General features: G+C 51.3%; 1 protein-coding gene and 1 pseudogene across 2 annotated transcripts in view; both read left to right on the forward strand.

Moving 5' to 3' along the window:
- Positions 1-24,819, forward strand: part of Vav2 (vav guanine nucleotide exchange factor 2) — a 173,676-nt gene that overhangs the window by 87,567 nt on the left and 61,290 nt on the right. For both annotated transcript variants that reach the window (XM_087899823.1, XM_087899824.1), the window contains exon 3: positions 5,276-5,334. In XM_087899823.1, the coding sequence (XP_087755949.1) occupies positions 5,276-5,334 (59 nt within the window). The remainder of the gene's footprint in view (positions 1-5,275; positions 5,335-24,819) is intronic.
- LOC125399060 (proteasome subunit beta type-5 pseudogene) lies at positions 5,951-7,279 on the forward strand (annotated as a pseudogene).

Below are 24,819 nucleotides of genomic sequence, written 5' to 3' on the forward strand. Positions count from 1 at the left end.
TTCACCCACCCACCTGTCCATCCGTCCATTCATCCACTCACTCACTCAGGGGAAGTTTGTGTAGTGCTTCCATCTATAAGATGTGGGATGTGGGGTGTGGGTGGATGCAGGCAGAGTCAATCTAGGACAGACAGGACTCCTTTCTCCAATGGTAGTGGCTGCTGGTATGTCGTAAGGTGTCCGTCAGCTCTTTCAATGAACATGCATTTTCTTTTTTTTCTTTCTTTTCTTTATATGTGTATGAGTGTTTTGCCTGTGTGTGTATCTGTAAACCGTGTTTATACAGTACCCATGGTCACCAGAAGAGCGTGTTGGATTCCCCCAGGACTGGAGTTTCAGACAGTTGTAAGCTGCCGTGTGGGTGCTGGGAACCAAACCTTGTTTATCACCGGGAAGAGCAGCAGTGCTCTTAGCTGCTGAGGTATTTCTTCAGCTCGACTTGTATGCCTCGTCCTGTGTGCTCGGTATTTCGGAAACTGTTACTTTCACTGCAGTGTGTATTTCCAAGTACGTTCTGCTCGAGTGGTCCGCCTTGCAATATCATTTCCTGAGGGGCTAGGGATCCCTGGCTGTGAATGCAGTCTGCTCTGTTTCCCTGGCGTCTTCGGGTTGTGTAATTAGGTTGCTGCCAAATTTCCCGGCACTTAGAAACTGCTGCAGGGGACACTTCTGGGCCCAGATCACTGCACAAACAAGGGAGAAACACATTCATCTTTACAGAAAAGCCCTAAGTTTTATAGCCCCTTTGGAACTAGAATTCAGGTCAGGCCCCCCACCGACTGGCCTGCTCCACCCTCTCTGCATTGCTCCAGCTGTCCAAGCAGCTGTGTCTCTTACTAACCCTTTTGGGGGTATGTTGACCTTTTGGGAAGGTACTGGGAGGTGACGTCTACCTTTCTAGAATGTTTTCAGGGCACATCCTCACAGATTTGGGGCTGGTGTTCAGAATTTCATAGCCCCTAGGATCCTCTCAGGCATTTGCCGTGAGTTCTGTGCTGAGAAAAGTAGGGCTCCAGCTTCAGGGTGGGCACACTGCATCTCTGCTGCGTCTATTTTGCTATGGCCAAAGCCCTTCGGCAGGACCCTGTACCTGCCAGGACCAAAATGCCCGGACTGGCGACAGGGGCAGGGCCTGCTTCCTATGGCTGGAGTAGGGACAGTTCTGTCACTTCTGGGTGAAGGGTAATTTTGTCACTGAGGGACTCAGTTGCCTGCTGCCTACCTGGTACTTTGGCCTGGGCGAGATTGTAAGCCTGAAACGCAAAGTCTGATTGCTGGTGCTTAGGTTGCTCAGGGCTCACAGGACAGATGTCATTTATTGCTTGGTAGTGGGGAAAAGGCAGGTTTGCGGAGGCCTCCTCTGGAGATAGCTCTCCTGTTGATCCAGGTCTGCCTCGAGAGCCCCTCTCTGTTCCTCGGGTCCTTCTTGCTCATTCTGCTTTGGAAGGTACTGATCTGTGGGCATTCTTTTGGGTGCGCTGTCCCCGCAAGGCACCCCAGAGGTGGACAACTGCATGTGTGTTCTGGCCCTTTCTCTGACTTTGACCCCGTTTGTGATGTGATCAGTGTCACCTGTTCTCTAGAGACGGGCACACATTCCAGCCACATAGAACCTCAGCTAGAAATGTAGATTCTTGGACCCCAGACACGGTGTGGGGTGGGGTCTGCCTTCTGTCGTGTGTATGGACTGACAGGCTGCTAGTATCTGAACGTTTGGACCTAGAGCACCTGTGTGTGGGGGTGGAGCCAAGATTTGCATCTACGATCCGGACCCTGCCTGCCACTGCATCCTCTAGACTGCTCACTCCTTCATTTAGTGCCCACTGCGCGTGTTTGGGTATCAGTGAACAGCTCAGCAAAGTCCAGTGTCTGGTGCAGTTGTTTCTGTAGCACGGCTGTTCTCATGGGACCTGACCTCTCCTTCCTGCTCCCTGTATGCCCCCAGCACACACCACTAGCTAGGCTTGTGGTCTGAGGGAGGGGGGGGGGTGTCTCCGTTTGTTATCAGGGACGCAGCTGGGAGGCGGAAATGAAAGTTGGGAAAATGTCATCATTTGACATTTTCATGCTCAGAAGTCCCCAGGGGCCCTGGCAGGGAGGCTTTTGATGGTCAGCCGAGAGTGCTAGCCCTGGGGACACCTGGTTGTCTAATCTCAGAGCGGGAAGCCACACAGAGTAGCATCGTGGGGGTGGGAGGTACTGGATGCTTTTTCTGTGCCGCAAGGAGTTGGCTCTGCGCTTACCCTTCATCAAGGTTCACAGGGAGCCCCCAGCCCCATGTAACCATAGTTCTCTTGAGGTCCTGTATATGTCTCTGAGGATCCTGCCTGGGGTCACTAGAGTCAGTTTCCTCTCCCTACACAGATGCCATGTGGAGGGCACATAGCACATTAGGACGGAGGGAAGGGCACCCCAACATAGTTGATCGTGTTTAAGCCATGGAAGGAGCTGTCGGCCCTGCCTCCTGCCGTGTCTTCAAGTCCTCTCCAAACTGCTAATGGTGACTTTGGTCTTACAGTAAGATGTGTGTGCCCAAGGCCGGGCTTAGAGCAGCTGCCGGAACAATACTGTCTTCTGGGACCACAGACACATGGGTGTGGAAGACCTATGTCTGTCTACCTGTAGGAGGTCATGGTCTCTGCCTGTGGGAAATGAGGCCTTGGCAGTTGAGTCTGGGCTGGCAAACAGGTGTGGTTTTCTGTACTGTGGCTGACTGATGAATGGTACTGTCTTAGGACTCTGCTAAAGTTGCTTTGCCTCTGTTGGCTCATAGGAAAGTATATATCAATTGATTAGCAATACTTGCCTTAGAAGGCATTGTTGACAGAAAGTTTCTGTCCTGCCTGGGCCTGCAGCCGTTCCATCCCAAAGAAACACACAGACGTCTACATTAATCATAAACTGGTTGACCTATTAGCTCAGGTTTCTTATTAATTAATTCTTACATCTTAAATTAGCCCATTATTCTTGTCTATGTTAGCCACTTGGCTTTGGTACCTTTTTCAGTGAGGCATTCTCATCTTGCTTCCTCTGCATCTGGGTTACGACTGCAGACTCAGCCTTTCCTCTGTCCAGAATTCTCCCATTCTGGTCACCCTGCCTATTCTTCCTGCTTGGCTACTGGCCAATCAGCATTTTATTAAAATACAAGTAACAAATCTTTCCAGGGTACAAGACCATTGTCCCACAGCAAGGCATGAGGAGGGCAGCGAGTGTGCCACCGGCCAGCCAAATCCTTCAAGGCTTATATTATTTCCAGCATCTAGAATATAATATTGCCTTAAGTGGGCTTTTGTTTGTTTGTTTTTTGTTTTGATTTGTTTTTTGGTTTGTTTGTTTTTTTTCTTTGTTTTCTGAGACCCGGCTTCTCTGTGTAGCTTTGGAGCCTGTCCTGGAACTCACTCTGTAGACCAGGATGGCCTTGAACTCACAGAGATCCACCTGCCTCTGCCTCCCAAGTGCTGGGATTAAAGGCGGCCACCACTGCCGGGCTTTGCCTTAAGTTTTATTCCGCCTAAATATTTAGAGCCTTTTAAATCCAAAACTAATAACAAAAGCCATTTTGCTTGTTATTTGTAAAAGGCCCCTTGTAGAGCCGGCTGGTGGGGGCCACAACTGGGCCAGCTGCACATGGGCCTTTTGAGATGCGTCTGAGCAAACACAGAGGACCCCAGTTATTCCCCGTCATAACTTCCCTGAGTGTCAGCCCCTGAAATACAGACACTGACAGGAGGCCCAGACACACACTCAGCTGTGGACGGGGGTCCGCCACCCGCTACGCATAGAAAAGGCCTTTGCTGTGGTGTTTTTCCTTTGAAAATTGCTGCTGAGTGCAGAACAGCCTAAAGGAACCCCAGGGAGTGCGTGCCTGCAGGGGTCTTTGTGTAAGTGAGCACATCCCTCTTTCCTGATTACCAACTGTACACAGTGAGATGGTAAGGCCGGGAAGCCGATGGGGTCGCATATATGACACCCTCTGAGCTCAGTTTCCCAGGACAGCCAGGGCCTGGTGTCTGCAGTGAGCCGTGGCTCCCAAGACCCTTTTCCTGGTTCTCTTCTCCACCCCAGGTGCTCATGTGCACACGAACCTGCACATAACGCATACTCGAGAGCTTGTAGCACACACATGCAGTCACATACATAGATATAAGTAATATATATATAACACGGTTATGCTCATTCACACCTCTAGGACACATAGGAGCCTGCATGGATGCATGAACTTGGCACACACGTGTGGTAGTCTCGAGGTTCAGGTTTGTGCCTGGTGCCTGTTTTCAGGTATGCTTGGCTCCCGCCCGTTCTGTTGATAAACTGTGAACAGCTTCTCCTTCTGTCTCTTGTTATGTCACACCCTTTATTCTTGGGCCAGCCATTTCCTTCTCCCTTCCCTTAGTTTTTTCATATTGATCCATGGAGTCTCCAACTGTGGCCCGTCTCACCTCCCCGTGCACACGCTTGTTTTCCCCGAGTCCTGATGAAGCTCTGTGGACTAACAGAGGCATTGAGGTTGGGCAAACTACCTGTCTGGAAGCTCCTGGCTAATTAAGGGTTGGACTGGGTTGCTTGGGCTGAGGAATGTCCATTGTTGCCTGCCTTGGGTTTTGAGGAATCTGTCAGCCTGGGGATCCACGTGGCTCAGTACCTGGACCTTCTTATCCTTTGGTATCCTGACTGGAGCCGGTGTCTGTTGAGATGTCAGACATGGACTGGGGCTTGCAGCAAGCACTGCGCATGGATGTTTGTGTCCGTGTGGCGCCGCAGCTTTGGTGTGGTTATAGTCAATTGCTGAACCTCGCTGGGCCTCCATTTCTCCATCTCCAAGATAGGTTAGTCCTTACTGTGGACATGGGCTGCCATTAGTCTTATAGACCCTTCTAGAATAGCAGCACTGGATGAGCCTTTTGTAGGTGTGACCTCAGTTAAGACAGACCCACAGCAACCCTAGTGAAGCATTTCTTCCCCATGCTAAAAAAAGCAGTTTGGGGGTTTGTAGCTGACCAGGGGTTGGTGAAGGAGCACCGTCACATGAATGGAAACCCATTCCTCCCGGAGGCACCCTACCTTGAGCACGGCAGCTCTCAGCAGATATTAACGTGGCCAAATGACAGATTTCACGGAGTAAACACTACACAGGTGCTGAGCCTGGGAAGCTCTATGTTGTTCTTACGAGGTGTGCTTAGTTAACAATTTCCACGCCTGCAGAACGCTTGGTGCCGTTTGCGACGACTTCCTGGTGGGCTGATGTTACAGAACTCTCTCTTCTCCTCCCCAGGTCATCTCTGCAGTGTCCCGACTGTCTCTGCACAGCATCGCGCAGAACAAAGGGATCAGGTGAGTTCCACAGTGACACTGGGAGGGCAGGCCCTTTCATCTTGATGCTATCGACACGGACTGGAGTTGTATAGACATCCTCTTCCTGAAGCAGGCGCTTTCACAGTGCACTCTGGCTGCGTATTGGCAGCAGCCAAGGTTGTGTGGAAGGGGGGGGCCTGTGGGTTCACACCAGGGAAATCCTGCGAGCGTGTTACTGACAGCTGCAAAATCGCTTTCGATTTAGGTACTAAGATCAGCAAATTAACCCTACCACAGATCATTGCCTACCTGAATGCACCTCTCCGGCTCTGGACCAGGAGCTGGTTTGAGTGCTGGAGCTGGTGTAAGTTTACAGGGATGGGTCCGGAGTGCAGAGCGCTTCTCTACCCACAAGCCTTAGCACTCCTGTGGCCCCTGTGGGTCGTCACGCTCTGAAGAACTGCGTGGACAACACTTTCGCTGCTGATGCTTCTGAGGCCTGCGGCTCTATCTCTGATTCATGGGTGGGATGCAGGGGGAGGGCTGGGTGATGCAGCTGAGACCTGGTCATTGCAGATTTTGACTTCTGATGGTACAGGTCAGGGAGATAGGTCTTAGGTCACCTGGGGACATCCTCAAGCTCTCCTTTCCTGCCATGTCTGAGGGTTCCCTGATGATACAGGCCAGTGATGGGGTAACGGGAATGGCCCCCCTCCTGAGAGCTGAGCATGCAGGCCACCCTGGTACAAGTGACATCCTGTGGGTGTTCCGTTGGTGTACTCTGTTTTGTCTGTACATGTCTGTGTACACACGCTGGGCCCTGGGGTAGCACGATGTCCCTTGGTTCATAGGTCAGGGGCCATGTCAGTGCATCCATGAGACATTTGTTGCATGGCTTCTTCAGGACTTGGAAGCTCCTTTGAATCAAAGTCTTTTTCTTTTTTGTTCGCCGGAAGACAGACTGTTTTAAATGTTTTCTTTGTAGTGCTTCTATAGCTATAAACAGCAAATCGCTGAGAGCTGATGAGATAGTATATACTCTACTTGAAGCTTAAAGCAGGTTTAAGAGTTAAGGCCAGCCTAGGCTACATCACGGCTAGCCTGGGTTACATTGTGAGACTTCTATCAAAAGTGATAGCAACAGCAAAAACAAACTTTAAGTAGCTTACTAGAGATGGGTGCTGGCCAGCTTGTTACAGAAGCCTGTGCTGGTAACCAGCTTGGAGATTTTTGGACTCAAAGGTCATGCAGATCTGCTGGACCTAGGTCCGGGGAGTTCTGGTGATGGGCCAAGCCTGGCTGCGCCCAGCTGGGGTGTCCCAGAGGAGCCGAGAATTGAAATGCCTCATGGAACCACTGTCCTGGTCTTCAAGTTTCACCGTGGAGTCATTGTTGCAGCTGATTCCCAGGCCACAACAGGTGCTTACATTGCCTCCCAGACAGTGGAGAAAGTGATAGAGATCAACCCCTACCTTCTGGGCACCATAGCTGGGGCTGCAGTCGATTGCAGCTTCTGGGAGCTGCTGTTGGCTCAGCAATGTCGAATCTATGAGCTCCAAAAATAAGGGATGCATCTCTGTCACAGCAGCCTCCAAAGTTCTTGCTAACATGGTGTATCAGTACGAAGGCATGGGGCTGTCCATGGGCGCCATGGTCTGTGGCTGGGATAAGGGAGGCCCCGGCCTCTACTATGTAGACAGTGAGGGGAACCGAATCTCTGGAACTGCCTTCTTGGGTTCCGGCTCCATGTGTGCTTATGAGGCCATGGATCAAGACTACTCCTATGACCCAAGTGGAGCAGGCTTGTGATCTGGCCTGCTGAGCCATCTACCAAGCCACCTACAGAGATGCCTACTCTGGAGGTTCAGTCAGCCTCTACCACATGCGGGAGGATGGCTGGAACCGTGTCTCCAGGGACAATGTTGCTGACTTACACGTCAAGTATACTGCGCCTGTCCCCTGATGGAAAGCGGGCATGGCCGTCTGCACCTGTTTGGGGGCTCTTATTGGTTATAATAAATAATAGCACCCCCCAAAAAACTTTAAGTAAAAGCCAAACAGTAATAACAAGTTGTGTCCCCCTCAGCACTCTGGGCTTACACTGCAGCACACACCTGCGGGGCGCCTGGCCCCGCCCTGCTGTAAGCTATTAGTGTAAAGTCCTTAAGAGGCTCCACTTAAAGACGTCCAGTTAAAAAAGTGCCATATCTGGACACAGTGACACATGGTTTGCAGCTATTTGCTTTGGCAACTGAGCAGTTGTAAATTCTTTGCCATGCTGGCCCGTCACTGTGATGGTCCTCGTCACAGCTGTGCACCCCACCTGGCTCACACACTCTGCATTGTGTATCCACAGACAAAAGTGACATTCTCTCATCAGATTCCAGCCAGCGTGCGTACCCTGTGCAGAATCCTAAGTGTGCCCCCCCCATCTTATTATAGTATCCCCAAACTGGAGGGAGGCCAGCTGCTGTGGCCTGCTGTCAGCCAAGTGTGATCCAGCTGCCGTTCCCTGCCCTTCAAGACCGAGGTGCCCCACGGACAGCGCGGATGGCTTTTTCCTGGGGTTTTGTCCTTGGCAGTGAGACCCTAGTGGTGGTTTCCAGAGTAGCCGAGACTGTGGAGAACTGCCCAAAGGTTGTGCTCTCCCTGGTTAGCGTGGAAACATCCCTCTGCTTCCGTGATTGAGCAGGGGCCTCGCGGGATGCAGGGAAAGTTTGAGTTCATAGCCACAGTCAAGGAGCCATGTTAGCAGATGAGGGAGGTTAGCCAGTGTCTAGGAGAGAGTGACCAGGGGCTCCTCTATTAGCAGAGTCAGCTGCGCACTGTGATACCAGGCTGGATGGCCAGTAGGGAGCCCACCAGGCTGATGGGTCTGCTGCTGTAGTTGGTCATGGGGACACTTCAGCCACTTAATCCTAGTCCTCTCTATTCTACTGATACTGTGTGACCCTAAGCCCAGGCCTGCAGGGCTTCAAAGGGTATGCCAGGGGACTTTACCAGACTAAGGATTGACGGGTAAGAAGTCACCTTCTGAAGCTTGTAGGAGCCAAGCCCTCTTTTGGAGCGTAAGTTTGTTTCACCAAGTATACTGAGTTTCCCTTTTACTGAATAGAGCATGGGGACAGTTGGGAGGCCAAAAAAGGAGGGAGGAGGGCCTGCAAGGTGGCTCAGTGGGTAAAGGCACTTGCCGCCAAACCTGAGGACAGAATTCAACCCAGGACTCACAAGGTGGAAAGGAGAACGGACTTCTCCAAGATGTCCTCTGATCTCCACCTGTGCCCTGGCACAAGCGGCCCTACCCCTAAATAAATGTAATAGATTTTTTTTTTTTTTTAAATGAGGCCAGAACCTCTCGGATGATGGAGGGTGGTGCTTTGATCAGCCCTAGCCCTCCTCTGGCTCTCCCATAGCCTCCCTCTGAACCTCACAGCTAGACTCTGCCCTGCCTTCTCAATGCTTGCCTCTCCTTCTTGGGCTGACCCATGCTGAATCATTCTAGAGAAAATGGTGTCTGTCATTCCATGCCCCTGCTCCTATGTGAGCCCAGGTGACCAGGCCCATGCTGAGCTTGCTGAGTCTGAGTGCTGTCTCTTCCACACTGGCTGAGATTGCCCCGGAGACTTGCATTTTCCAAGGACACCGCCGCTGCCGCTTCCCACGGCAACTGCCAGTCTCTTCGCCTGAAAATGCTTCCCGGTGTTAATAAGTAACAGAAGGTTTTGTTTAGCCGAACACTTTTCCTGTTTTAAATCCCACACACCAAGCCCACTGCCCCAGGACTCTCCCTGGATTCCTCATGGCTGGATGGGAGCCCAGCATGCTGTTTAAAGAAGAATCCTTTTCACTTTGTATAATAAGTTGATTTTCTGTAAAAGCTTCAATTACACTTCTCATAGGCAGTGAATTAGAGACTTAATTTGAGTCTCACCCTGCTTAGTAGGGCACTCAGACATGGGGTAGAGGAGGGAGGGGGCAAAGCAGCCCAGGAGTGTGGAGTAGCAGAGTCTTTGTCCTGGTCAGAACACACCTGAAGCCTGGGGTTGTCCTAAGTTGAGGTCAGACTGGCTAGGAGGAAGGACATGTTACCAAGGTTCAGAAAGGATGCTCCCGCAAGCTAGTGGTATCAGGAAAAGATGTGCTCAGTTGTGTCATTACTCCTTGGGGTTGCTTTAAGTCTATATGTTGTATAGCTCCTGGTACCCACAGGCTGATGATACCCACAGGCTATAGCCCATTAAGGGAGGCTGAATGGTGCCCCTCCCCACCCAAGATTCACCATCCTCCTAATCTTTGGGCGTCTACTTTGTAGGTGTGTCAGGGAAATAGATCCCTACAGGTGTGAGTTTTTTTTTTTTTTTTTTTGTTTTTGTTTTTTTTTTTAGGTATAATGAATGTTTGTGATAAGAAGGATCCAGGGAGGCAAGGTTCAGATGCAGAGGTTGGGATGATGAGGTGTCTGACCTAGGATATAATCAAAGCTAGCAGCCAGAAAGGCAAGGCAAGGACCAAGTCTCCTCTGGAGCCTCCCAACAGGACATAAAGATGCTCCTGGAAGACTTGTTTTGGATCATGGCCTCCTGAGTCATGAGGTGGTAAACTATTCTTTTATGCCCTTCAGATTGCGGTGACTTGTTACTGCAGCCAGGACTCACAGAAGACCACCTCTGGGGCAGATCCTCAGGGCCTGTGGGATGAACTTGCTTCTCCCTTAGAAGATTGATTGCTCGTTGGAGCAGACCCGGCTTCCAGTTCTAGAGTATTGTCCCAGACCAGCCCCACCACAATGCCTTCTCTTTGGCGTTTAAATTTTGAGGTAAAATTCACACAACATTAAATTGACCTTGTTTCAGACACAGAGCCTTGTGTAGCGTAGGCTGGGCTTGAACTCACTATATAGCTGAAGATGGCTTTGAACTCCTGGTTTCCATGCCTCTGCTTTCCCAGTGCTGGGATTACAGGTGTGTGCTAGCTCACCTGGGTAGTATGATCATTTTAAAGTACAGTTTGTTTAGGCAGTGGTGGTGCACACCTTTAATCCAGCACCTGGGAGGCAGAGACAAGCGGATCTCTGAGTTCAAGGCCAGCCTGTTCTATGGAGTGAGAACCAGGACAGCCAGGGCTACACATAGAAAAACCCTGTCTCAAAAAAAAAAAAAACTGAAAAGCAGCCGGGCCGAGGTGGCGCACACCACATTTGGGAGGCAGAGGCAGAGGCAGAGGCAGACGGATCTTAGTGACAGCCAGGACCATCCTACAGAGACATCCTGTATTGAAAAAACAAAAGCAATTCCCCTCCCCCCAAAAAACTGACAGACAACAACAAACAACAAACAAAAGGGACTGGAGAGATGGCTCAGTGGTTGCTCACTGATTGCTCTTCCAGAGGACCCAGGTTCGATTCCCAGCATCCACATGACAACTAGCAACTGTCTGTAACTCCAATGTCTGACACCCTCTCGCATATATGCAGGCAAAACGCCAATGCAAATAAAATAATAATAATAATAATAATAAAGTACAGTTTGGTAGCATTTGCTTCATTCACAGCATTGTGTAGCTATGCTGGTTCCAAAATGTTTTTAATCCCCCAGAGGGCAGTTAATGCCTAGAAAGCAAGTGTCCCCAGCCCCTTGTCACCCATGTCCTGTTTAGTGTTACGAGTATTTTGTATCCACAGAATCACATGCTGTGTGGTCTTTGGGGCCTACTTTCAAGGCGCCTCAGGCCAGGGCAAGGCCAGAGCATTCCCGGTCTTGTTTTGTTTTGTTTTAAACCCAGGTCCTTTGTGAGAGCAGCAAGTGCTCTTAACTGCTGAGCTCTCCCTTCCTCCCTTCCTCCCTCCCTCCTGCTCTCCCTCCTCCTCTTCCTCTTCCTCCTCCTCCTCCTCCTCCTCTTCCTCCCTCCCTCCCTCCTCCTCCTCCTCCTCCTCCTCCTCCTCCTCCTCCTCCTCCTCCTCCTCCTCCTCCTCCTCCTCCTCCTCCTTCTTCTCTCTCTCTCTCTCTCTCTCTCTCTCTCTCTCTCTCTCTCTCCCCCCTGCATCTTCCTCCTTAAGGCTCCCGCCCAAACAGACTGGAGTCTTCCGGACCATTTGTCATTGGATGGACTTCTTGACCGTTACTGCTCCCCAGCTGTTAGAACAGGGCTGTCGTCACCGGCACTGTCTGGTGGGCAGGCCAGGCAGAAGTCATGACTAGGGTCAGGCTGTGGTTTGGGTGGGAGAAACAGAATGTTCCTGGTACTCGGGGCTGTAACAGCCATTCTTCAGTACGAAGCAGATTCTCGGCATATCAGACAGACACACCCGTATCTTAATCTAAGAACAACAGAAAATTCGGAATGAAAATGAATGCCTGGTGAGAGTCACTGACTGCTTTAAGGAACCCAATCTTTCATCTTTGTGAGGTGCAGTGGGAGGTGCTGAGTACCCTCAACAAGTTGAGATCGTAGGTAGATGGCCCCATGGATGTCAGCCAGCCTCTTCCCATCAGGGTCCTCTTCCTCACTGGCACCTCGGAGGAGGAGGAGTGCATTCTCAGGTGATGAGGGCAGGGCAGGAGCCTGACCTCTTTTTGGGACATTTGAAAACCATCTTGTTAGAAACGAAAATGAACCATCTCACACAGACAGAGGGAAAGTATCTTGGCAAGGAGATTCTTTTTTCACAGGGGATTCGCCAGAACACGAACTGGGCTGGCAACACACTGAGGCCAACATGGCTCTATCTCTGACATAGGTTATGACTATGTCTTATCCCATTGGAGGGTGCTTGACCTTACAGTCTGATGTGATTGGCTGATCTGTGCAGAGCGGGAAGAGGAGGTTCAGGAAATAGGAGTCCTTACCAGGCTGTCAACCTTTTATTAAAAAAAAAAATCAGAGTAACTGCCTTTGAATTAAAAAGACAAACAAGCAACCCGTTTTTCACAATCTGAAAGGTGCTAGATACCCCTGGAGTGATACCTCTCAGCCAAAGGGTTTGTACGGGCTTTGGGGACCCTGTAGAACGTGCCCTCCAGAGCACTATATGCTGGGTAGGGACCATCCGTCAATGTCTCAGCATGACACCAGGTCTCCGTGCTGCTGTGATCCCAGTCTGTAACCCAGCCTTTTCTCCTGAGCTGACTCATCTAGCTCCTGGATCCTGCATGCATGCTCGTGCACACACACACACACACCCCTTGCATAGCCCAGTTTTCTTGTTGGCATCCATCCAGTGGGTGACACCCCATTTCCCAGCTGGTGCTGCCTGACTAATTCCAGGTAATTGGACTGTCTGGGAGAGGAGATTCGGATGGGAAGTGGCAATTTTCATTTCTCAGCTGCTCATTTTGCCAGCAAGATGGTTTTAATTGTCCCACCTGGTGACATCAAACATCCTGACCACCTGGCCCTGGTGAACCCGCTGTCACGGCGCGCCCAATCGTGTGGCCAGCTTAATAGGAAGAGAGCCTTTCTTTCCTTTGCAGGTCCTCGGTGGAGGCAGCATGGTAGATTGCCCATGCATGATTAGGGTGCTGATCCCCTTTCCCAGGGAGGGAGACAGAAGAGCCATCTTTGGTTGCTGTGTGTCTAGTTTGGGGCCTAGCTCACTGGGACTCCCGGTTGAGTCAGCAACTGCTCCATCACTGATCAGTAAAGTGGGGTAACAGCTTAGGGGGAAGCAACGAGTGTGAGTCACAGGCCTGTCTGGCGTGCTTCCTTCTCTTTCTGAGGGCTCTCCTGTGGTCTCCTGCACCTTGCAAGGTCATATGCAGAAAGGTATGGGCAGCAGAGGGGTGAGGGTAGGGTGTGGTGGAGAGTGAGCACGTATATGTACATGCACACGCACAAATACACATGTGTCCTGTTGCTGTGGGCACTCAGGTCGACCAGTATCTACTCATCGCAGAATCTCTAACAGTGTGTCTGCATGTGAGGAAGGACAGCAGCTCCTAGAATGCTCTGATAGGAAAGGGATGGGGGCAGTGTTTCTTGTGGTAAAAGCAGCATTTGGGGAAAGGTGCTTAGAGGTCCTGATTGTGTAATGCTTTAATTGGAGAAGGAGAGAGAGGAGGGGAAAAGAAGAGCCCAGGACATCAAGTCTGTGTGCTTTGGATTCTTTTGGTTTTATGATCCTGGAATGGTTGTGTCAGCCAGGGCTGATGACAGCTGTCTCCGATGGGGAGGTGAAGAGCACAGAGAATATGTTTTGATCACAAGCGAGGGTGATGGGAGCATGATGGCCCTTTCCCTGATCTATCCTTGATTTGGGCGTCACCAGGCAAAGTCTGCCATACCTAAGCAGCTGTCACAGGCAGGCAGGACTCAGAATAAAGAGAAGGGGTTGTTGGAGGCTGCTTGTTCGTTTCCTGGCCTCCCAGACTCCCGAAATAATCACACAGAAATCTGTATTAAATAAAACACTGCTTGGCCCATCACTAGTTAGCTCTTATATCTTAAATCAATCCATTTCTATTAATCTGTGTATCTCCACATGGCTGTGGCCTACCAGTAAAGTTTCATCTGGCATCCAGCATCTGTCTCCTGCAGTGGCCCCATGGCTTCTCTCTGACTCCGCCTTCTTTCTCCCAGCATTCAGTTTAGTTTTCCTTCCTAGCTCTATTCTGCTCTGTCATAAGGCCCAAGTGGCTCCTTTATTCATTAGCTAATAAAAGCAACACATATACAGAAGGACCTCCCACATGAAAAGGGTAACCTAGGATGGTATCGGCAGAGGCTGACCGGCCTGCCCTCAGTCTTGAGGGATTGCTTCCTATCCACCAAAGCATGTCACGCCTGGCCACAAGGCGAGGCCATGCATCTAAGCCATGCATACAGTTTCTCTACTGTGGGTGGGGACAGCTTTGCACCAATCCATCTGTCTGCGCTGGGCCAAGGATCCTAGTGATTCACAGGAAGGAGTAATGTCCTAGGGTAGAGGGAGGGCCATTTCTGTGGGGCCACAGGGCAGTGTCTTCTGCTTCCCTCAAGTCTTGGCCTGTATCCCTGGAGAATATGGTGGAGTCCCATGTAACCCCATGAAGGAGCCATTTCTATTATCCAGTACTGATGGCACCCTAACCTATACCCAAGTGATTGGTGGTTGGAGTTATACTTCTGCCTCTGTTAACAGGGACCTAGGTGCCATTTTTTAAGTGGGGTGGGGTTACCTCAGCATCCTGCATATTGGATGTCATAAGAAATAGCCTGTCTCCCTTACTGGAACTGGCAGAGAAGCTGTGGATTTCACTGATGCCTCCTTGCAGAACAGGGTGTCTTGTCCTTGTTCTGCATCTCACTGGTGGCTGATCAAGCTTGGTATTTATAGGCCTGACTGACCTGCCCAGACCGCTGGTATTCACCCCACCTCCGGATGGTCACTAGTGAAGGTGGTTGTGCAGAACTGCCCTCAGGAAGCTGACTGGGGCGGATGGCTTTTTCTGTTCTGTGCCCTTCTGCTTAGTCTGCTTTCTAGACTGTCACCAACCATCTCAGCTGAACCCAGGCGCAGAACAGTGATTGATTGGTGATGCCTGCCATGTCCTAAGAGGCAGCCTTGGTTTATCTTGATCACATCAGATCCCCAAGAGAAAGGTCCCCTGGCCTAGGCCCCCTGCCAAGGCCACTGGGCTGACCCTTCATTTCCCAGCAGCAAGTTGGCAGGATGTTGGGGGATGGAGGAGAGCCTCCAGCTGCTGGGACACTCCATTCCCCTTGGCAGCTCAAAGAAGGGAGGGGTCTTGCCTGAGATCACATGGGGACTTGGTAGTACTGGGTAGTGCCCCGAGCTGTACCCCACCCTCAACTCGCTAAGCAGGTCCGGTTCATATTGTCAGCTTTCCTGTGATTTGTGAAGGAAGCCAGCTGTATGGACACTCGGAACTGTGGCAATTTCAAGGCCTGTGGATTCATTCTTGTTCCTTCTGCCTGTGGCAGGCACTTACACGAACCAGACAAAGCTGTTCAGCTCCTGTGGGGTGCCTGCGGCTCTGAGTCTTGGCTCATGTAATTCAAGGGATTGTTCTAGATGCCAGAGCACAGAGAAGGAACAGGCCCCACACAGCCAAAGGGCATCTGAGGGAGGACCTGTTCATTTTCAGAAGCTGCTGTGTGCTTCATATGAGCTTCTTGGGGCTCCCATGAAACTTGGGGCAGTTTGGAGCTGTGAGGGGCACCACTGGGGCTTGGAGAGTCTAGCTGAAGCCGAAAGGCTGGACTCCTGTGGTCAAGGAACTTGGGCAGACCCAATCCCCATTTTTGGTTTCTTCCTGTGGGTGGGACCTAGCAGCATCTCTGGTCTTACAACTGTCACTTTTCAGAATCTTCCTGTGCACTCTGCACCCAATGTTGCCAGACTCAGAGCAGACTTCTCAGGCCCGGACCAGGCGGCCTCGAGGAGGGGAGGCTACTGTTCCTCAGCCCTTATAGAGCATTGATGGTTCAAGCTTCATTCTGGGCAGGGACCATGCCACAGTGTTGTCTGGCCGCTGGGGCCTGAGGTTCGAGTCTGGAAAATTGCAATTGGGATCTCCCTAAGCTCTGGGATCTCCCTAAGGCCTGCACAGGAGGACCTGACTCCCAGGAGTCACCCTAAGTGTTCATCCAGGCTAGATGCCATGAGTACTTTGCCCAGGTGGGCAGATGACCCCTGAAAGAGACCATGTATGGAGCATGGGGTTCTGTACTGGTGGTTTTTAGCTGTGAACTTGGTACGGCCTAGAATTACCTGGGAAGAAAGCCTCTGTCGAGGCGTTATCAAGACCAGATTGTCGAAATGTCTGCTGGGATCGCCTTGATTGCTAATTCACGTGGGAAGTCCTAGCCCACAGTTTGTGGCCCCTTTCCCTGGTCCCCAAACTGTGTAAGAGTGAAGAAGCTAGCTGAGCATAAGCAGTGAGCGTGCTGCGCGGTTGCGTGCGTTTTCTCTGCTCTTGATTGTGAATGCGATGTGACATACCGGCTGCCCGAGTCCCCATCGTGACTTCCCCTCAGTCATGGATGTGACCTGGAATCTTATGGCACTGTAAACCCGACCAGCCCTTTCCTCCTCTAAGATGCTTTGATCAGTGCTTTGTTTATTTATTTATTTATTGATCCCAGAAACGGAAATAAAACTAGAACATTTGTAAAGCCAGACTGGCTGTAGGGTTGGGCCTATCTGAGCGGTTGGATGGCCTGTATGTATTTTTTCCTTTCCCTACCAAACCTCTGCCTTCTGGAGGCTTCCTTACCAGAAGAGTCAGAAAACTGGAGGCTGAATTCCTCAGCTATCAGTCAAAGCTCCGCCCCAGGCTTCCCCAGACAGGGCAGGGCAGAGCAGAGCTCTGTTTCATCAACATGTCTTCCTCTGCCTGTGGGGCTCTCAACACAGGCCACGAGGGCCCCAGTGGGACTTGGGGGGTCAGTTGGAGTCTTGTCCTGTTGGCTCTGGCCCCAGGAGGCTCTGAGTCAGCTGCACCCCACTTCCCTTATCTCTGCCCCTGTTGGGCCTTGGCAGAGGTCAGAGATTACTGTCAGGGCTATGACAGTACCCTTGCCTTATTGTCCCCATCTCCCATTGAAGGTGGCAGAGACCCTCTCATACTTCCAGCCTTACTTTCATTAAAGATCCTGGTGGTTGGTCCTAGCCCAGCCCTGTGGTTACCCACCACCTTCATCACTAGACTCCGCCTCCACCTGGCTTACCTTCACCTCAGCAGAGCCCTCCTGTTCCTCTGCCTAGGCTGCCACTGGGGCGATTCTACTTAAAGCAGGACCCTGCAGTGCCTTCGCTCACCATTACCTCCTTTGCTAATTATGTGGAAGTGCATGGTTTGCCCCATTTACCAGAATAGGTCACTGAGGCTAGGAGCTTGGATCCCCAGCTTCCAGAAGTCTGATACCAACCCAGACCTCTGAGCTTAAGCAGAGAATATACTAAAGACTAACCTCCTGGTACCTTCTGCTGCAGCTGCGCAGGCTCTCTGGGCTCTCAAGGGCTCTGGGCCTCCCTGTTCTCTGTTGCCTTCATGGTGTGGTACTGACCTCTGCCTCTGACACAGAGAACTAGCTGGAGGTGTGGCTACGGGGCAGGACACACTACTCATCCCACTGTCTGGACTGGGTGGGGTGTCGACTGAGGAGACCCGTCCATGACCCGTCTGTGGGCTTGTTTTGACAGTTGGGGCTATTTAGTAGGAGAGCTGTTTTAATAAGTAAGACCCCAGGGTTTCCAGGCCTTCCTGCCAATTAGGATGCGACTACCCAGGTGTCTGTTTGAATAATTAAGCAGTTGTCATTCCCCAGGCTTTTGGTGTGCCTTTCAAGTCGGCTTGACTGCCTTTTCCCTGGCAAACGGTGCCAGAGGGGCCTGCGGCTCAATCATGTTTCCGAGTTTTTGACATCGGCACCGACCTCGGTTTTCGTCCCGCTCAGACTTCCAGCCCTCATCTCTAGGGAGGGCAGAGCTGACCCTGTCTGTGGTCAGTGGCAGTTCCTTCTTCCTGTGGTCTGAGGAAGTGTCAGGGTCCAATGTGGAGGCCTGGCCAATGCTGTCTACAACCCGTGGGACTAGGTGACCAGCCTGTACCCATTCCGGCACTGAAGTGTCACCTTGCAGGACTCTTCACGTGGGGATTGTTGCCTCTCCCTGAGGGGAAGAGAGATGCTGGACTCTGGGCACACCTGAGCTTTTGAGGCCAAAGCCAGCAGTGCTCTCTGGCGGGGTCACTTGCAGGATAGACACAAAGCCCAGCCTTACCATTTCTCACTTAGTGCACAGCCAGGCCACTACACAGTGATTTACTGTGGTGCATGCAGCCTTGAGGCCACTGTCCACGCTCTCACTGAGTGTTCAGAGGAGGGCTGATGTCTCAAGTCAGGTCACCTGTCCCTGAAGTGTCTGCCGAGCCTGGAGAACAAATTCTGGGACCCACAGTTGTGGGATGGACTGACTAACCAAGGTTCACCAAAGCCTGGTGCTGATCTGAGGCTCTAGAGCCTCCTGGGCCACATTTATTTCAAGGCTCCTTTTTGCTTCAATGACATCGTGGGACAAAGTGGCAGAGCACAGGAGCGCCTGGAGGTCAAAGGCCTCTGTGTGCTTGGGAGGGGACCTTGGGTGGTCCTACTGGCTGCTTCAGGAGAAGGTTCCTAGTAACTGGAGCTGGTGCTCACAGGAGCTCCAGGGGCTGCAAGGCCTGAGCGTTGAGACTCGGCAGACTGGGTTTGTAGTTAAAAGTGGGTGCGGGACATACACCACCATGTAAAGGATGCTCAAAAGGGGTGTTACTCAGAGCTTTTCCTGACTTACCTTAGAGTAAACAACTGTGGCTCAGATGGGCAGAGCCAGAAAAATCAGATCTTACTCGCAGGGGCCTAGCTCTTGGCTTCTGCCTCCAGGCCCCCTCCCCCCCTGGAGTGAACCAGGTAGAGACAGCGGACTGTGGCCTCTCCACTTGCCTAGCTTACAGAGGTGTGAGAGGCTACCCTAATCTGGGGTGAAGGAATCCTTGGGTAGGGAGGGTCCTACCAAGTAGAATCAGCCGTACAGTTGTATTCCCAGACTGGTTCTGAGTACGGGAAAAGGAGCAGCCGGGAAGGAAACTCCGGCCACAGGAGCAGCTTTGGGTCTCCTCCTGCGTCTGCAATGTCCCAGCTCAGCGCCCTAGGTGAATTGTTCCCAGCAGGCCCATTCCAGGTTCCCCTGCCTCTGAGGTCCTGACTCTGGCTACTAACAACCAACTGCACATGCAGATACAGGCTGAACATGGAGGTCTTTGGAGGAGGTCACTATTCGGAAATGGGCTCAGAAGTCCTGGGACAGAAATCACTAAGCCCCAGCTACTCTTGGCGCTGTGACAAGTGGCCAGCTTCAACAAGTGCCCTGGGTATACCTTGGAAGGGGAGGGGCCAGAGGAGGAAGGGGGGGGTGAACTTATAGAAAGCAGGGATTGCTTTTGAATTGATTCATTTTGAGTTTGGGCTTGGTTGCCCGCTTAACTGTCTGTTTTCTCGAGTCTCTTTCTTCTGGCCAGGGACACCTTTGTGCTGTCAGATGTGAGCCCTGGGGTACAGTAGCTGGATCCTTGGATACAGGGGTAGCTCCGGGAGTCAGGAGGGTCAGGCGAGGTGGGGGGTGTGTGTGGCGTGGGATGGTGGGGGCGGGTGCTGAGGAACGCTGGGCTGGAGGTTGGACTGCTGGGGATTTCTTGCCTGCTGCGGTTTTCTTCCTGTAGGGGTATCCGCTGAATCCCCTTGCCGGTTCAGGGGAAGCTTGGCTTCCCAGAAGTGGGCATGAGGAAGTGAGTGTTTGGGGGAATGTTCTGATATGGAGAGAGGGCCTCACCCATGCTGGGAGAGCTGGCTTGCTCTCTCTGCCTGTCCAGGTCAGGATGTGTTCTGCGTAGACTGAAGAGTGGCCTCTTGGGCTTCTTATTCCTTTTTAAATGTGTGTGTGTGTGTGTGTGTGTGTGTGTGTGTGTGTGTGTGTGTGTGTGTGTGTGAAAGAGAGAGAGAGAGAGAGAGAGAGAGAGAGAGAGAGAGAGAGAGAGAACAACCATGCAGAAGTCAGTTCTCTCCTGCTACCTTATGGGTGTACTGGAGATCAAACTTAGGTCTCCAAGCTCGGAGGCCAAGTAACCATGTCTGCTGAGCCATCACGCAGACCTCTTCCCCCTCTTAACAAACAGGGACAAATCAACGCTACTGGCCCAGGAAGCCAGGGCTGGGAAACATTGGGTCTAGATGGAGGTGGGCACCTGAAGACAGAGGATGGGGTGCAAAGGGATCTCAGCCAGGTTCTGCTTTTAGCTTAACTATGCTGGCAGTTGCATCTGGAGTGTGGATTGGGAAACTCGCTCCTTCCTCTCAACTCTCTGTCCAAATGGGACTCCCCGGGGCTCAGTCAGGCTGGCACATTTTTTCCCAAGAGCAGCCTCAAATTCTTGCTGTTTCTCAAGTACTCGTTGAAAGTGCTCCCCGCTCCCCATTCTAGCTTGAGGTTGCTGCTTGTTTTCAGAGAGAAGGAACAGTGTGAGGAACTCTGACAATTGTGTGCCCACCTGTCCACACGTTCGTTCTCCCACATGGCTAGCTGCCTCTGAGTCTAGTCACCTCCTATCCACCCAGATGTTCTGCTCTGCTCCGTTCCATTATCCGTATAACCCACCCATCTGTTCACTCACCTGTCCACCCATCCTCCGCCCACACATCTGTGCCATTGTGGTGCTAACTAGTATGCTCTCAGATTTGGACCTGGATAGAGGAGTGGTCAAGTCTTCACCCACAAGGTAGGATTTGCATTGAGTCAAGGTAAACTGGACTTAGGTGTGTGTGTGGGATGGGTAGACTTCAGACAGAGGGTAGAGCTGTGCAAAGGCCAAAGTAGAGCCAGTGTGTGGGGGCTGCTGGAGAGAGAACTAGAAAAAGGGGTGCTGGCACAAGCTCCCACACAGGCTGAATTCTAAACCTTGTATAGCCCTGGTTAGCTGCCTGGCCTGCTTGTCCCACTCAGGCAAATCGCCTGTCTTTGTTTGGCTGTGGCAGAAACTAATTGGAGTTGTAGCCCCGTTCTCTAGGGCTTTGTGGCCCCAGCTAGTGATGCTCCAATAGAAGTAGTAAAGGTTTACAGGCAGCGGTGTAATTCTTACACCTTTAACAGGCCTGTTTCAGGTCCACTGGGTGAGGCAGGTGGAGGAAATGACAAGAGGGGGTGAAACCAACACTGAAAGCGACCCTTAAAAAATGTGGAAAGGAGAAATTTAGGGCAGCCACATATACAAGATTGTTAAAGAACTCAGAGGTTGAAACATAAAACTTGGTTGCCTAGCACCAACTCGGTGCCTCCTGCTCAGGCACTCCTGAGTCTGGGGGCTGCTCCTGGCCTCTCACTGTGTTTGAGGCAGGGTCTCTTGTTCATCACTACATACGCCAGGCTAGCTGGACTGTGAGCTTCTAGTGAGTCTTGTTTCCCTATAATAGTGCTGGGATTGTAGCTGTGTACCACCATCCTGAACACACGTGTACACACGTGAAATGCACACACAAATGGAGAGCCAGTTATTTCTCTGCCAGATTGGCAGTGTAGACTCCAAGGACGGGAGTGGTTTTTCTGGATCCCTGGCCACTCCCCAGGGCTAGCGCAAACCTCTACCCATATACACCCTGTGTGAAGAGTTTATACGGGGCCGTGTCCTACAGGACTTTCCCCTGTCGATCTGCATTCAGCATTAAGTGTTGCACCCCAGCCCTTTCCCACCATGTCATTCTATACACATCACACTTTTGTAGGATTTAATGGGGCTTTAAAATTTTTCATTTATGTTATGTATGAGGGAAACTTTATTTTCTCATAAATAAGAGTTTATGGTGCTTGTCTGACTTTGGTTACTGTGACCGAGTATCTGAGAGGAACAACCGTGGAGGGACTGGTTTTGGCTCATGGTTTTGCAAGTTTTAGCCCATTGTGGTGGAGAGGGCAGAGGAGAGAGAGAGAGAGAGAGAGAGAGAGAGAGAGAGAGAGAGAGAGAAGATGTACACAGAGAGACAGAGACACATACATACACGGAGAATATACCTCGCTGCAGGCTCGCTCCCCTTTCTCCCACTATTACTCCATCCAGCCCCCCAGATTGTGGGACAGCACCACCCACCTTCAGAGACACCCCAGGGTCTGCTTCCCTTTTTTCTAGATGATTCTGTAATCGATCTGGTCAAGTTAACACTCAGGATTAACCACTGATATTTCCTTTCGCGCTATAGATTTTATCTATACTTTATCCTTATTTGAAAAAGCGTCCCGACACGCTGTATGCTGTTCCACAAGCGTGCGCTCTTATCAGTTAAAAATAAATATTTTTACCAGGGCACACATTTAATCCCAGCACTTGGGAGGCAGAGGCAAGCAGATCTCTATGAGCCCCCTGCCCCCAGTGTAAGTATTTAAAAATAAAAAGTTCAACCTGCAGAAAAAGCAAGCTGGCTGGCGTGGCAGTTACTCTGAGCGGAGGTGGCTCTATAAGGATGGGGATGTGAAGTGTTGAACTGGGCCCATCACTGCTGAATCATCATACACTGAAAATGTCAGCTGTCCCCCAGGCAAGGAGGGGATCCCAGCCAGTGTCAGTCCCCAGCTGGGCCTCCCATTTGTAGCTGATTCCTGCTGGAACATGCACCTGGGGCCTGGAGGGGATGCCTGACTTAATTAAAGGGACACCTTTGTCTCTTGGAGATGAGTAGATTTGGCCTATGGCTTTTGAAGGTCCTGGCTGCCTTCTCTTGCCTTTGATCTGCTTCCCCTATGGCCTTTTGGATACTCCAGGGGAGCGGCCTGTGCTTCACTCCTGCAGAGCAGTGTGTGCTCTCCTCCTCCTCCTCCCAGGACAGGGCAGCAGGTGGAGGGTGGCATCGCTGTTTCAGCTCTTTCTAGGTTCTTGGGCTGGCCTAGTGTTAAATTGGTGTAAAACGGATTAATGAGAGAAACAGGGTTATCCTTTTTTTCCCCTTCAAGCGAAACAATTTCGTTTGGAACACCTGTTCAGATATCTCACAACAATGTGAGATTAGATAAGGAGTCTATGGTCAAAGTTTGCATAATCACCCCGAGAGTGGGTGGGTCTAGGAAAGGACCAGAGGAGTGTCTGGAGAATAAAGCCACCCTTGCTTTGCTGATGGAGTCCTCAGGTGGCGAGAGCTGAGCGGCCCTCTCCTAGAACCGCCCTCCTTCCCCATCCACATTCTCTTTCCCAGCGTGAGTTCTTTTGTAAAATGAAGATTGTTTTCCTGTTGTGTAAGTTTCCTGGGGAAATGTGGACAGATGCCTGCTCACCCCAAATGGGTGGCAGTGACAGATGAGATGACTGGGGTCACCCACAGGAGTCGGTGCTCCAAGGGCAGTTGTGCTGTTGAGAAGACCTCCCAGCACTCACAAAAGCTGTGTCCTGCTGTCAGCTCAGCTGGTCTGAGGGTAGCCTCTCCCCAGCAACTGTTACTACTTATCATTAAAATTATTATTACTATTACTACTACTACTACTACTATTCAAGGGACAGCTTTCAGGAGTTGGCTCTCTTTTCTCCATTTGGTCCCCTGGGATTCAATTAAGGTCGTCAGGCTTGGTGACAAATGCCTTTACCTGCTGAGCCATCTCTCTAGCCTGTCACTACTTATGCAACATCGGGGAGGGGCCTTGTAAATCTTTTTACTTTTCAGAAACTTCCTGTCAGTGACTTTTGTTCTGCTTTGTTCACTTCCTGGGCCTTGCGTCTTTCCTTTTCTTTAGTCTTAGGAGCCCACTTCCTCTCTAGGAAGGACCGTTTCCATTCAGAGGAAATGGCTACACATAGTCTCTTATCTCACCCAGTTGGTCAGGTCAAGAGCATTTTCCTGCCTTGGCTAATTCTATTTCTTTTAGCTTAAAGTAACCAGTATGTCAGAAGAGGCATGTTTTGGCAGTGGCATGTTCTGAACTCCTCTGTGTCCTCTCCAAATCCCTAAATGCATACAATTCTTTCCTCAGACTGGGGATCCTCACCCCTGGAGGCCATCTCTGCTTAGCATGTGTGTTTCAGCTACACACTCCTGGGCCACAGGCCCTGCAGTGGGCACTGGCATGGCTCCAAGTCTCTGAAACTTCGTGGGCATTCTCCACGTACCCATACCTCCTCAGCCTTTCCTGTCGATAGAGACACTTCCTAGAGGCTCAGCCCACTCTTTTACCCTCTGAGATGGGTCTTGAGGACACAGAGTTAGCAGAGATGCCCAACCACAGCCTAGTAAGATGTTCATGGGAAAAAAAAATAATAAAACATCCCAAGTTGAGATAGGTAAAGGACTCCCAGCCGGCTGTCCCTAGGCTGTGAAAAGCTTTCCCAGACTTGGCTGCAGGAAATGGGGGTGGGGGTGTGACACAGGATGACTCCCTTCACTCCAGTCCCATACCCCACACTCTGAGCTGCACCCTGCTCCCCAGCTTTGATCTGCCAATATAGTTTCCCCAGGGTCATGGCGGGGAGGGTCAGGGTGAGTGACAGCTCCTCCTTTTTCTGTTGCTTGCAGCTGCAGGGGCTGCGGACCCAGAAGCAAGCAGACAGGGTCTGCCTCGGGTGGAGGACTGCGGTAGGGTGCCCAGAAGAGAGTGACGGGGACGTTGGTGTTCCCGGTTGGGCCTCTCCCTCTGAGGCTCGTGTCCTGGTTTGGAAGAGCAGGTGTTGGCTGGTAAAATGGTGCCTCAGTTGGGATAGGTTCTGTCTCTGGGAGGTGGGAGCTGCTGGATGCCGAAGCCCGGAAGAGATGAGGCCAGCCCGTGTCTTGACCGTGTGCTCTAGCTGCTTGGTGGGGTATAAGCTGTGGGGGCTGGGGCTGAAGCAGGAGGCCATTAAGGAGACATGAGGATGACCAGTTTGATGACAGTGAATTATAAAGCTGTGGTTACCTGGGGGAAGGAGGAGGTGGCAGTGGCTGGAAGCATCCCTGGGATCTGACTGCATGGAGTTCGTTGTCACTCTCCCTGAGTGGAGTTTTTCTTGGTGGGGGAATCCCAAAGAGGAGATGGTATCACGGGGA

The sequence above is a fragment of the Myodes glareolus genome, chromosome 21 (assembly GCF_982192425.1).
Source record: "Myodes glareolus chromosome 21, mMyoGla1.1, whole genome shotgun sequence".
Taxonomy (NCBI): Eukaryota; Metazoa; Chordata; class Mammalia; order Rodentia; family Cricetidae; genus Myodes; species Myodes glareolus.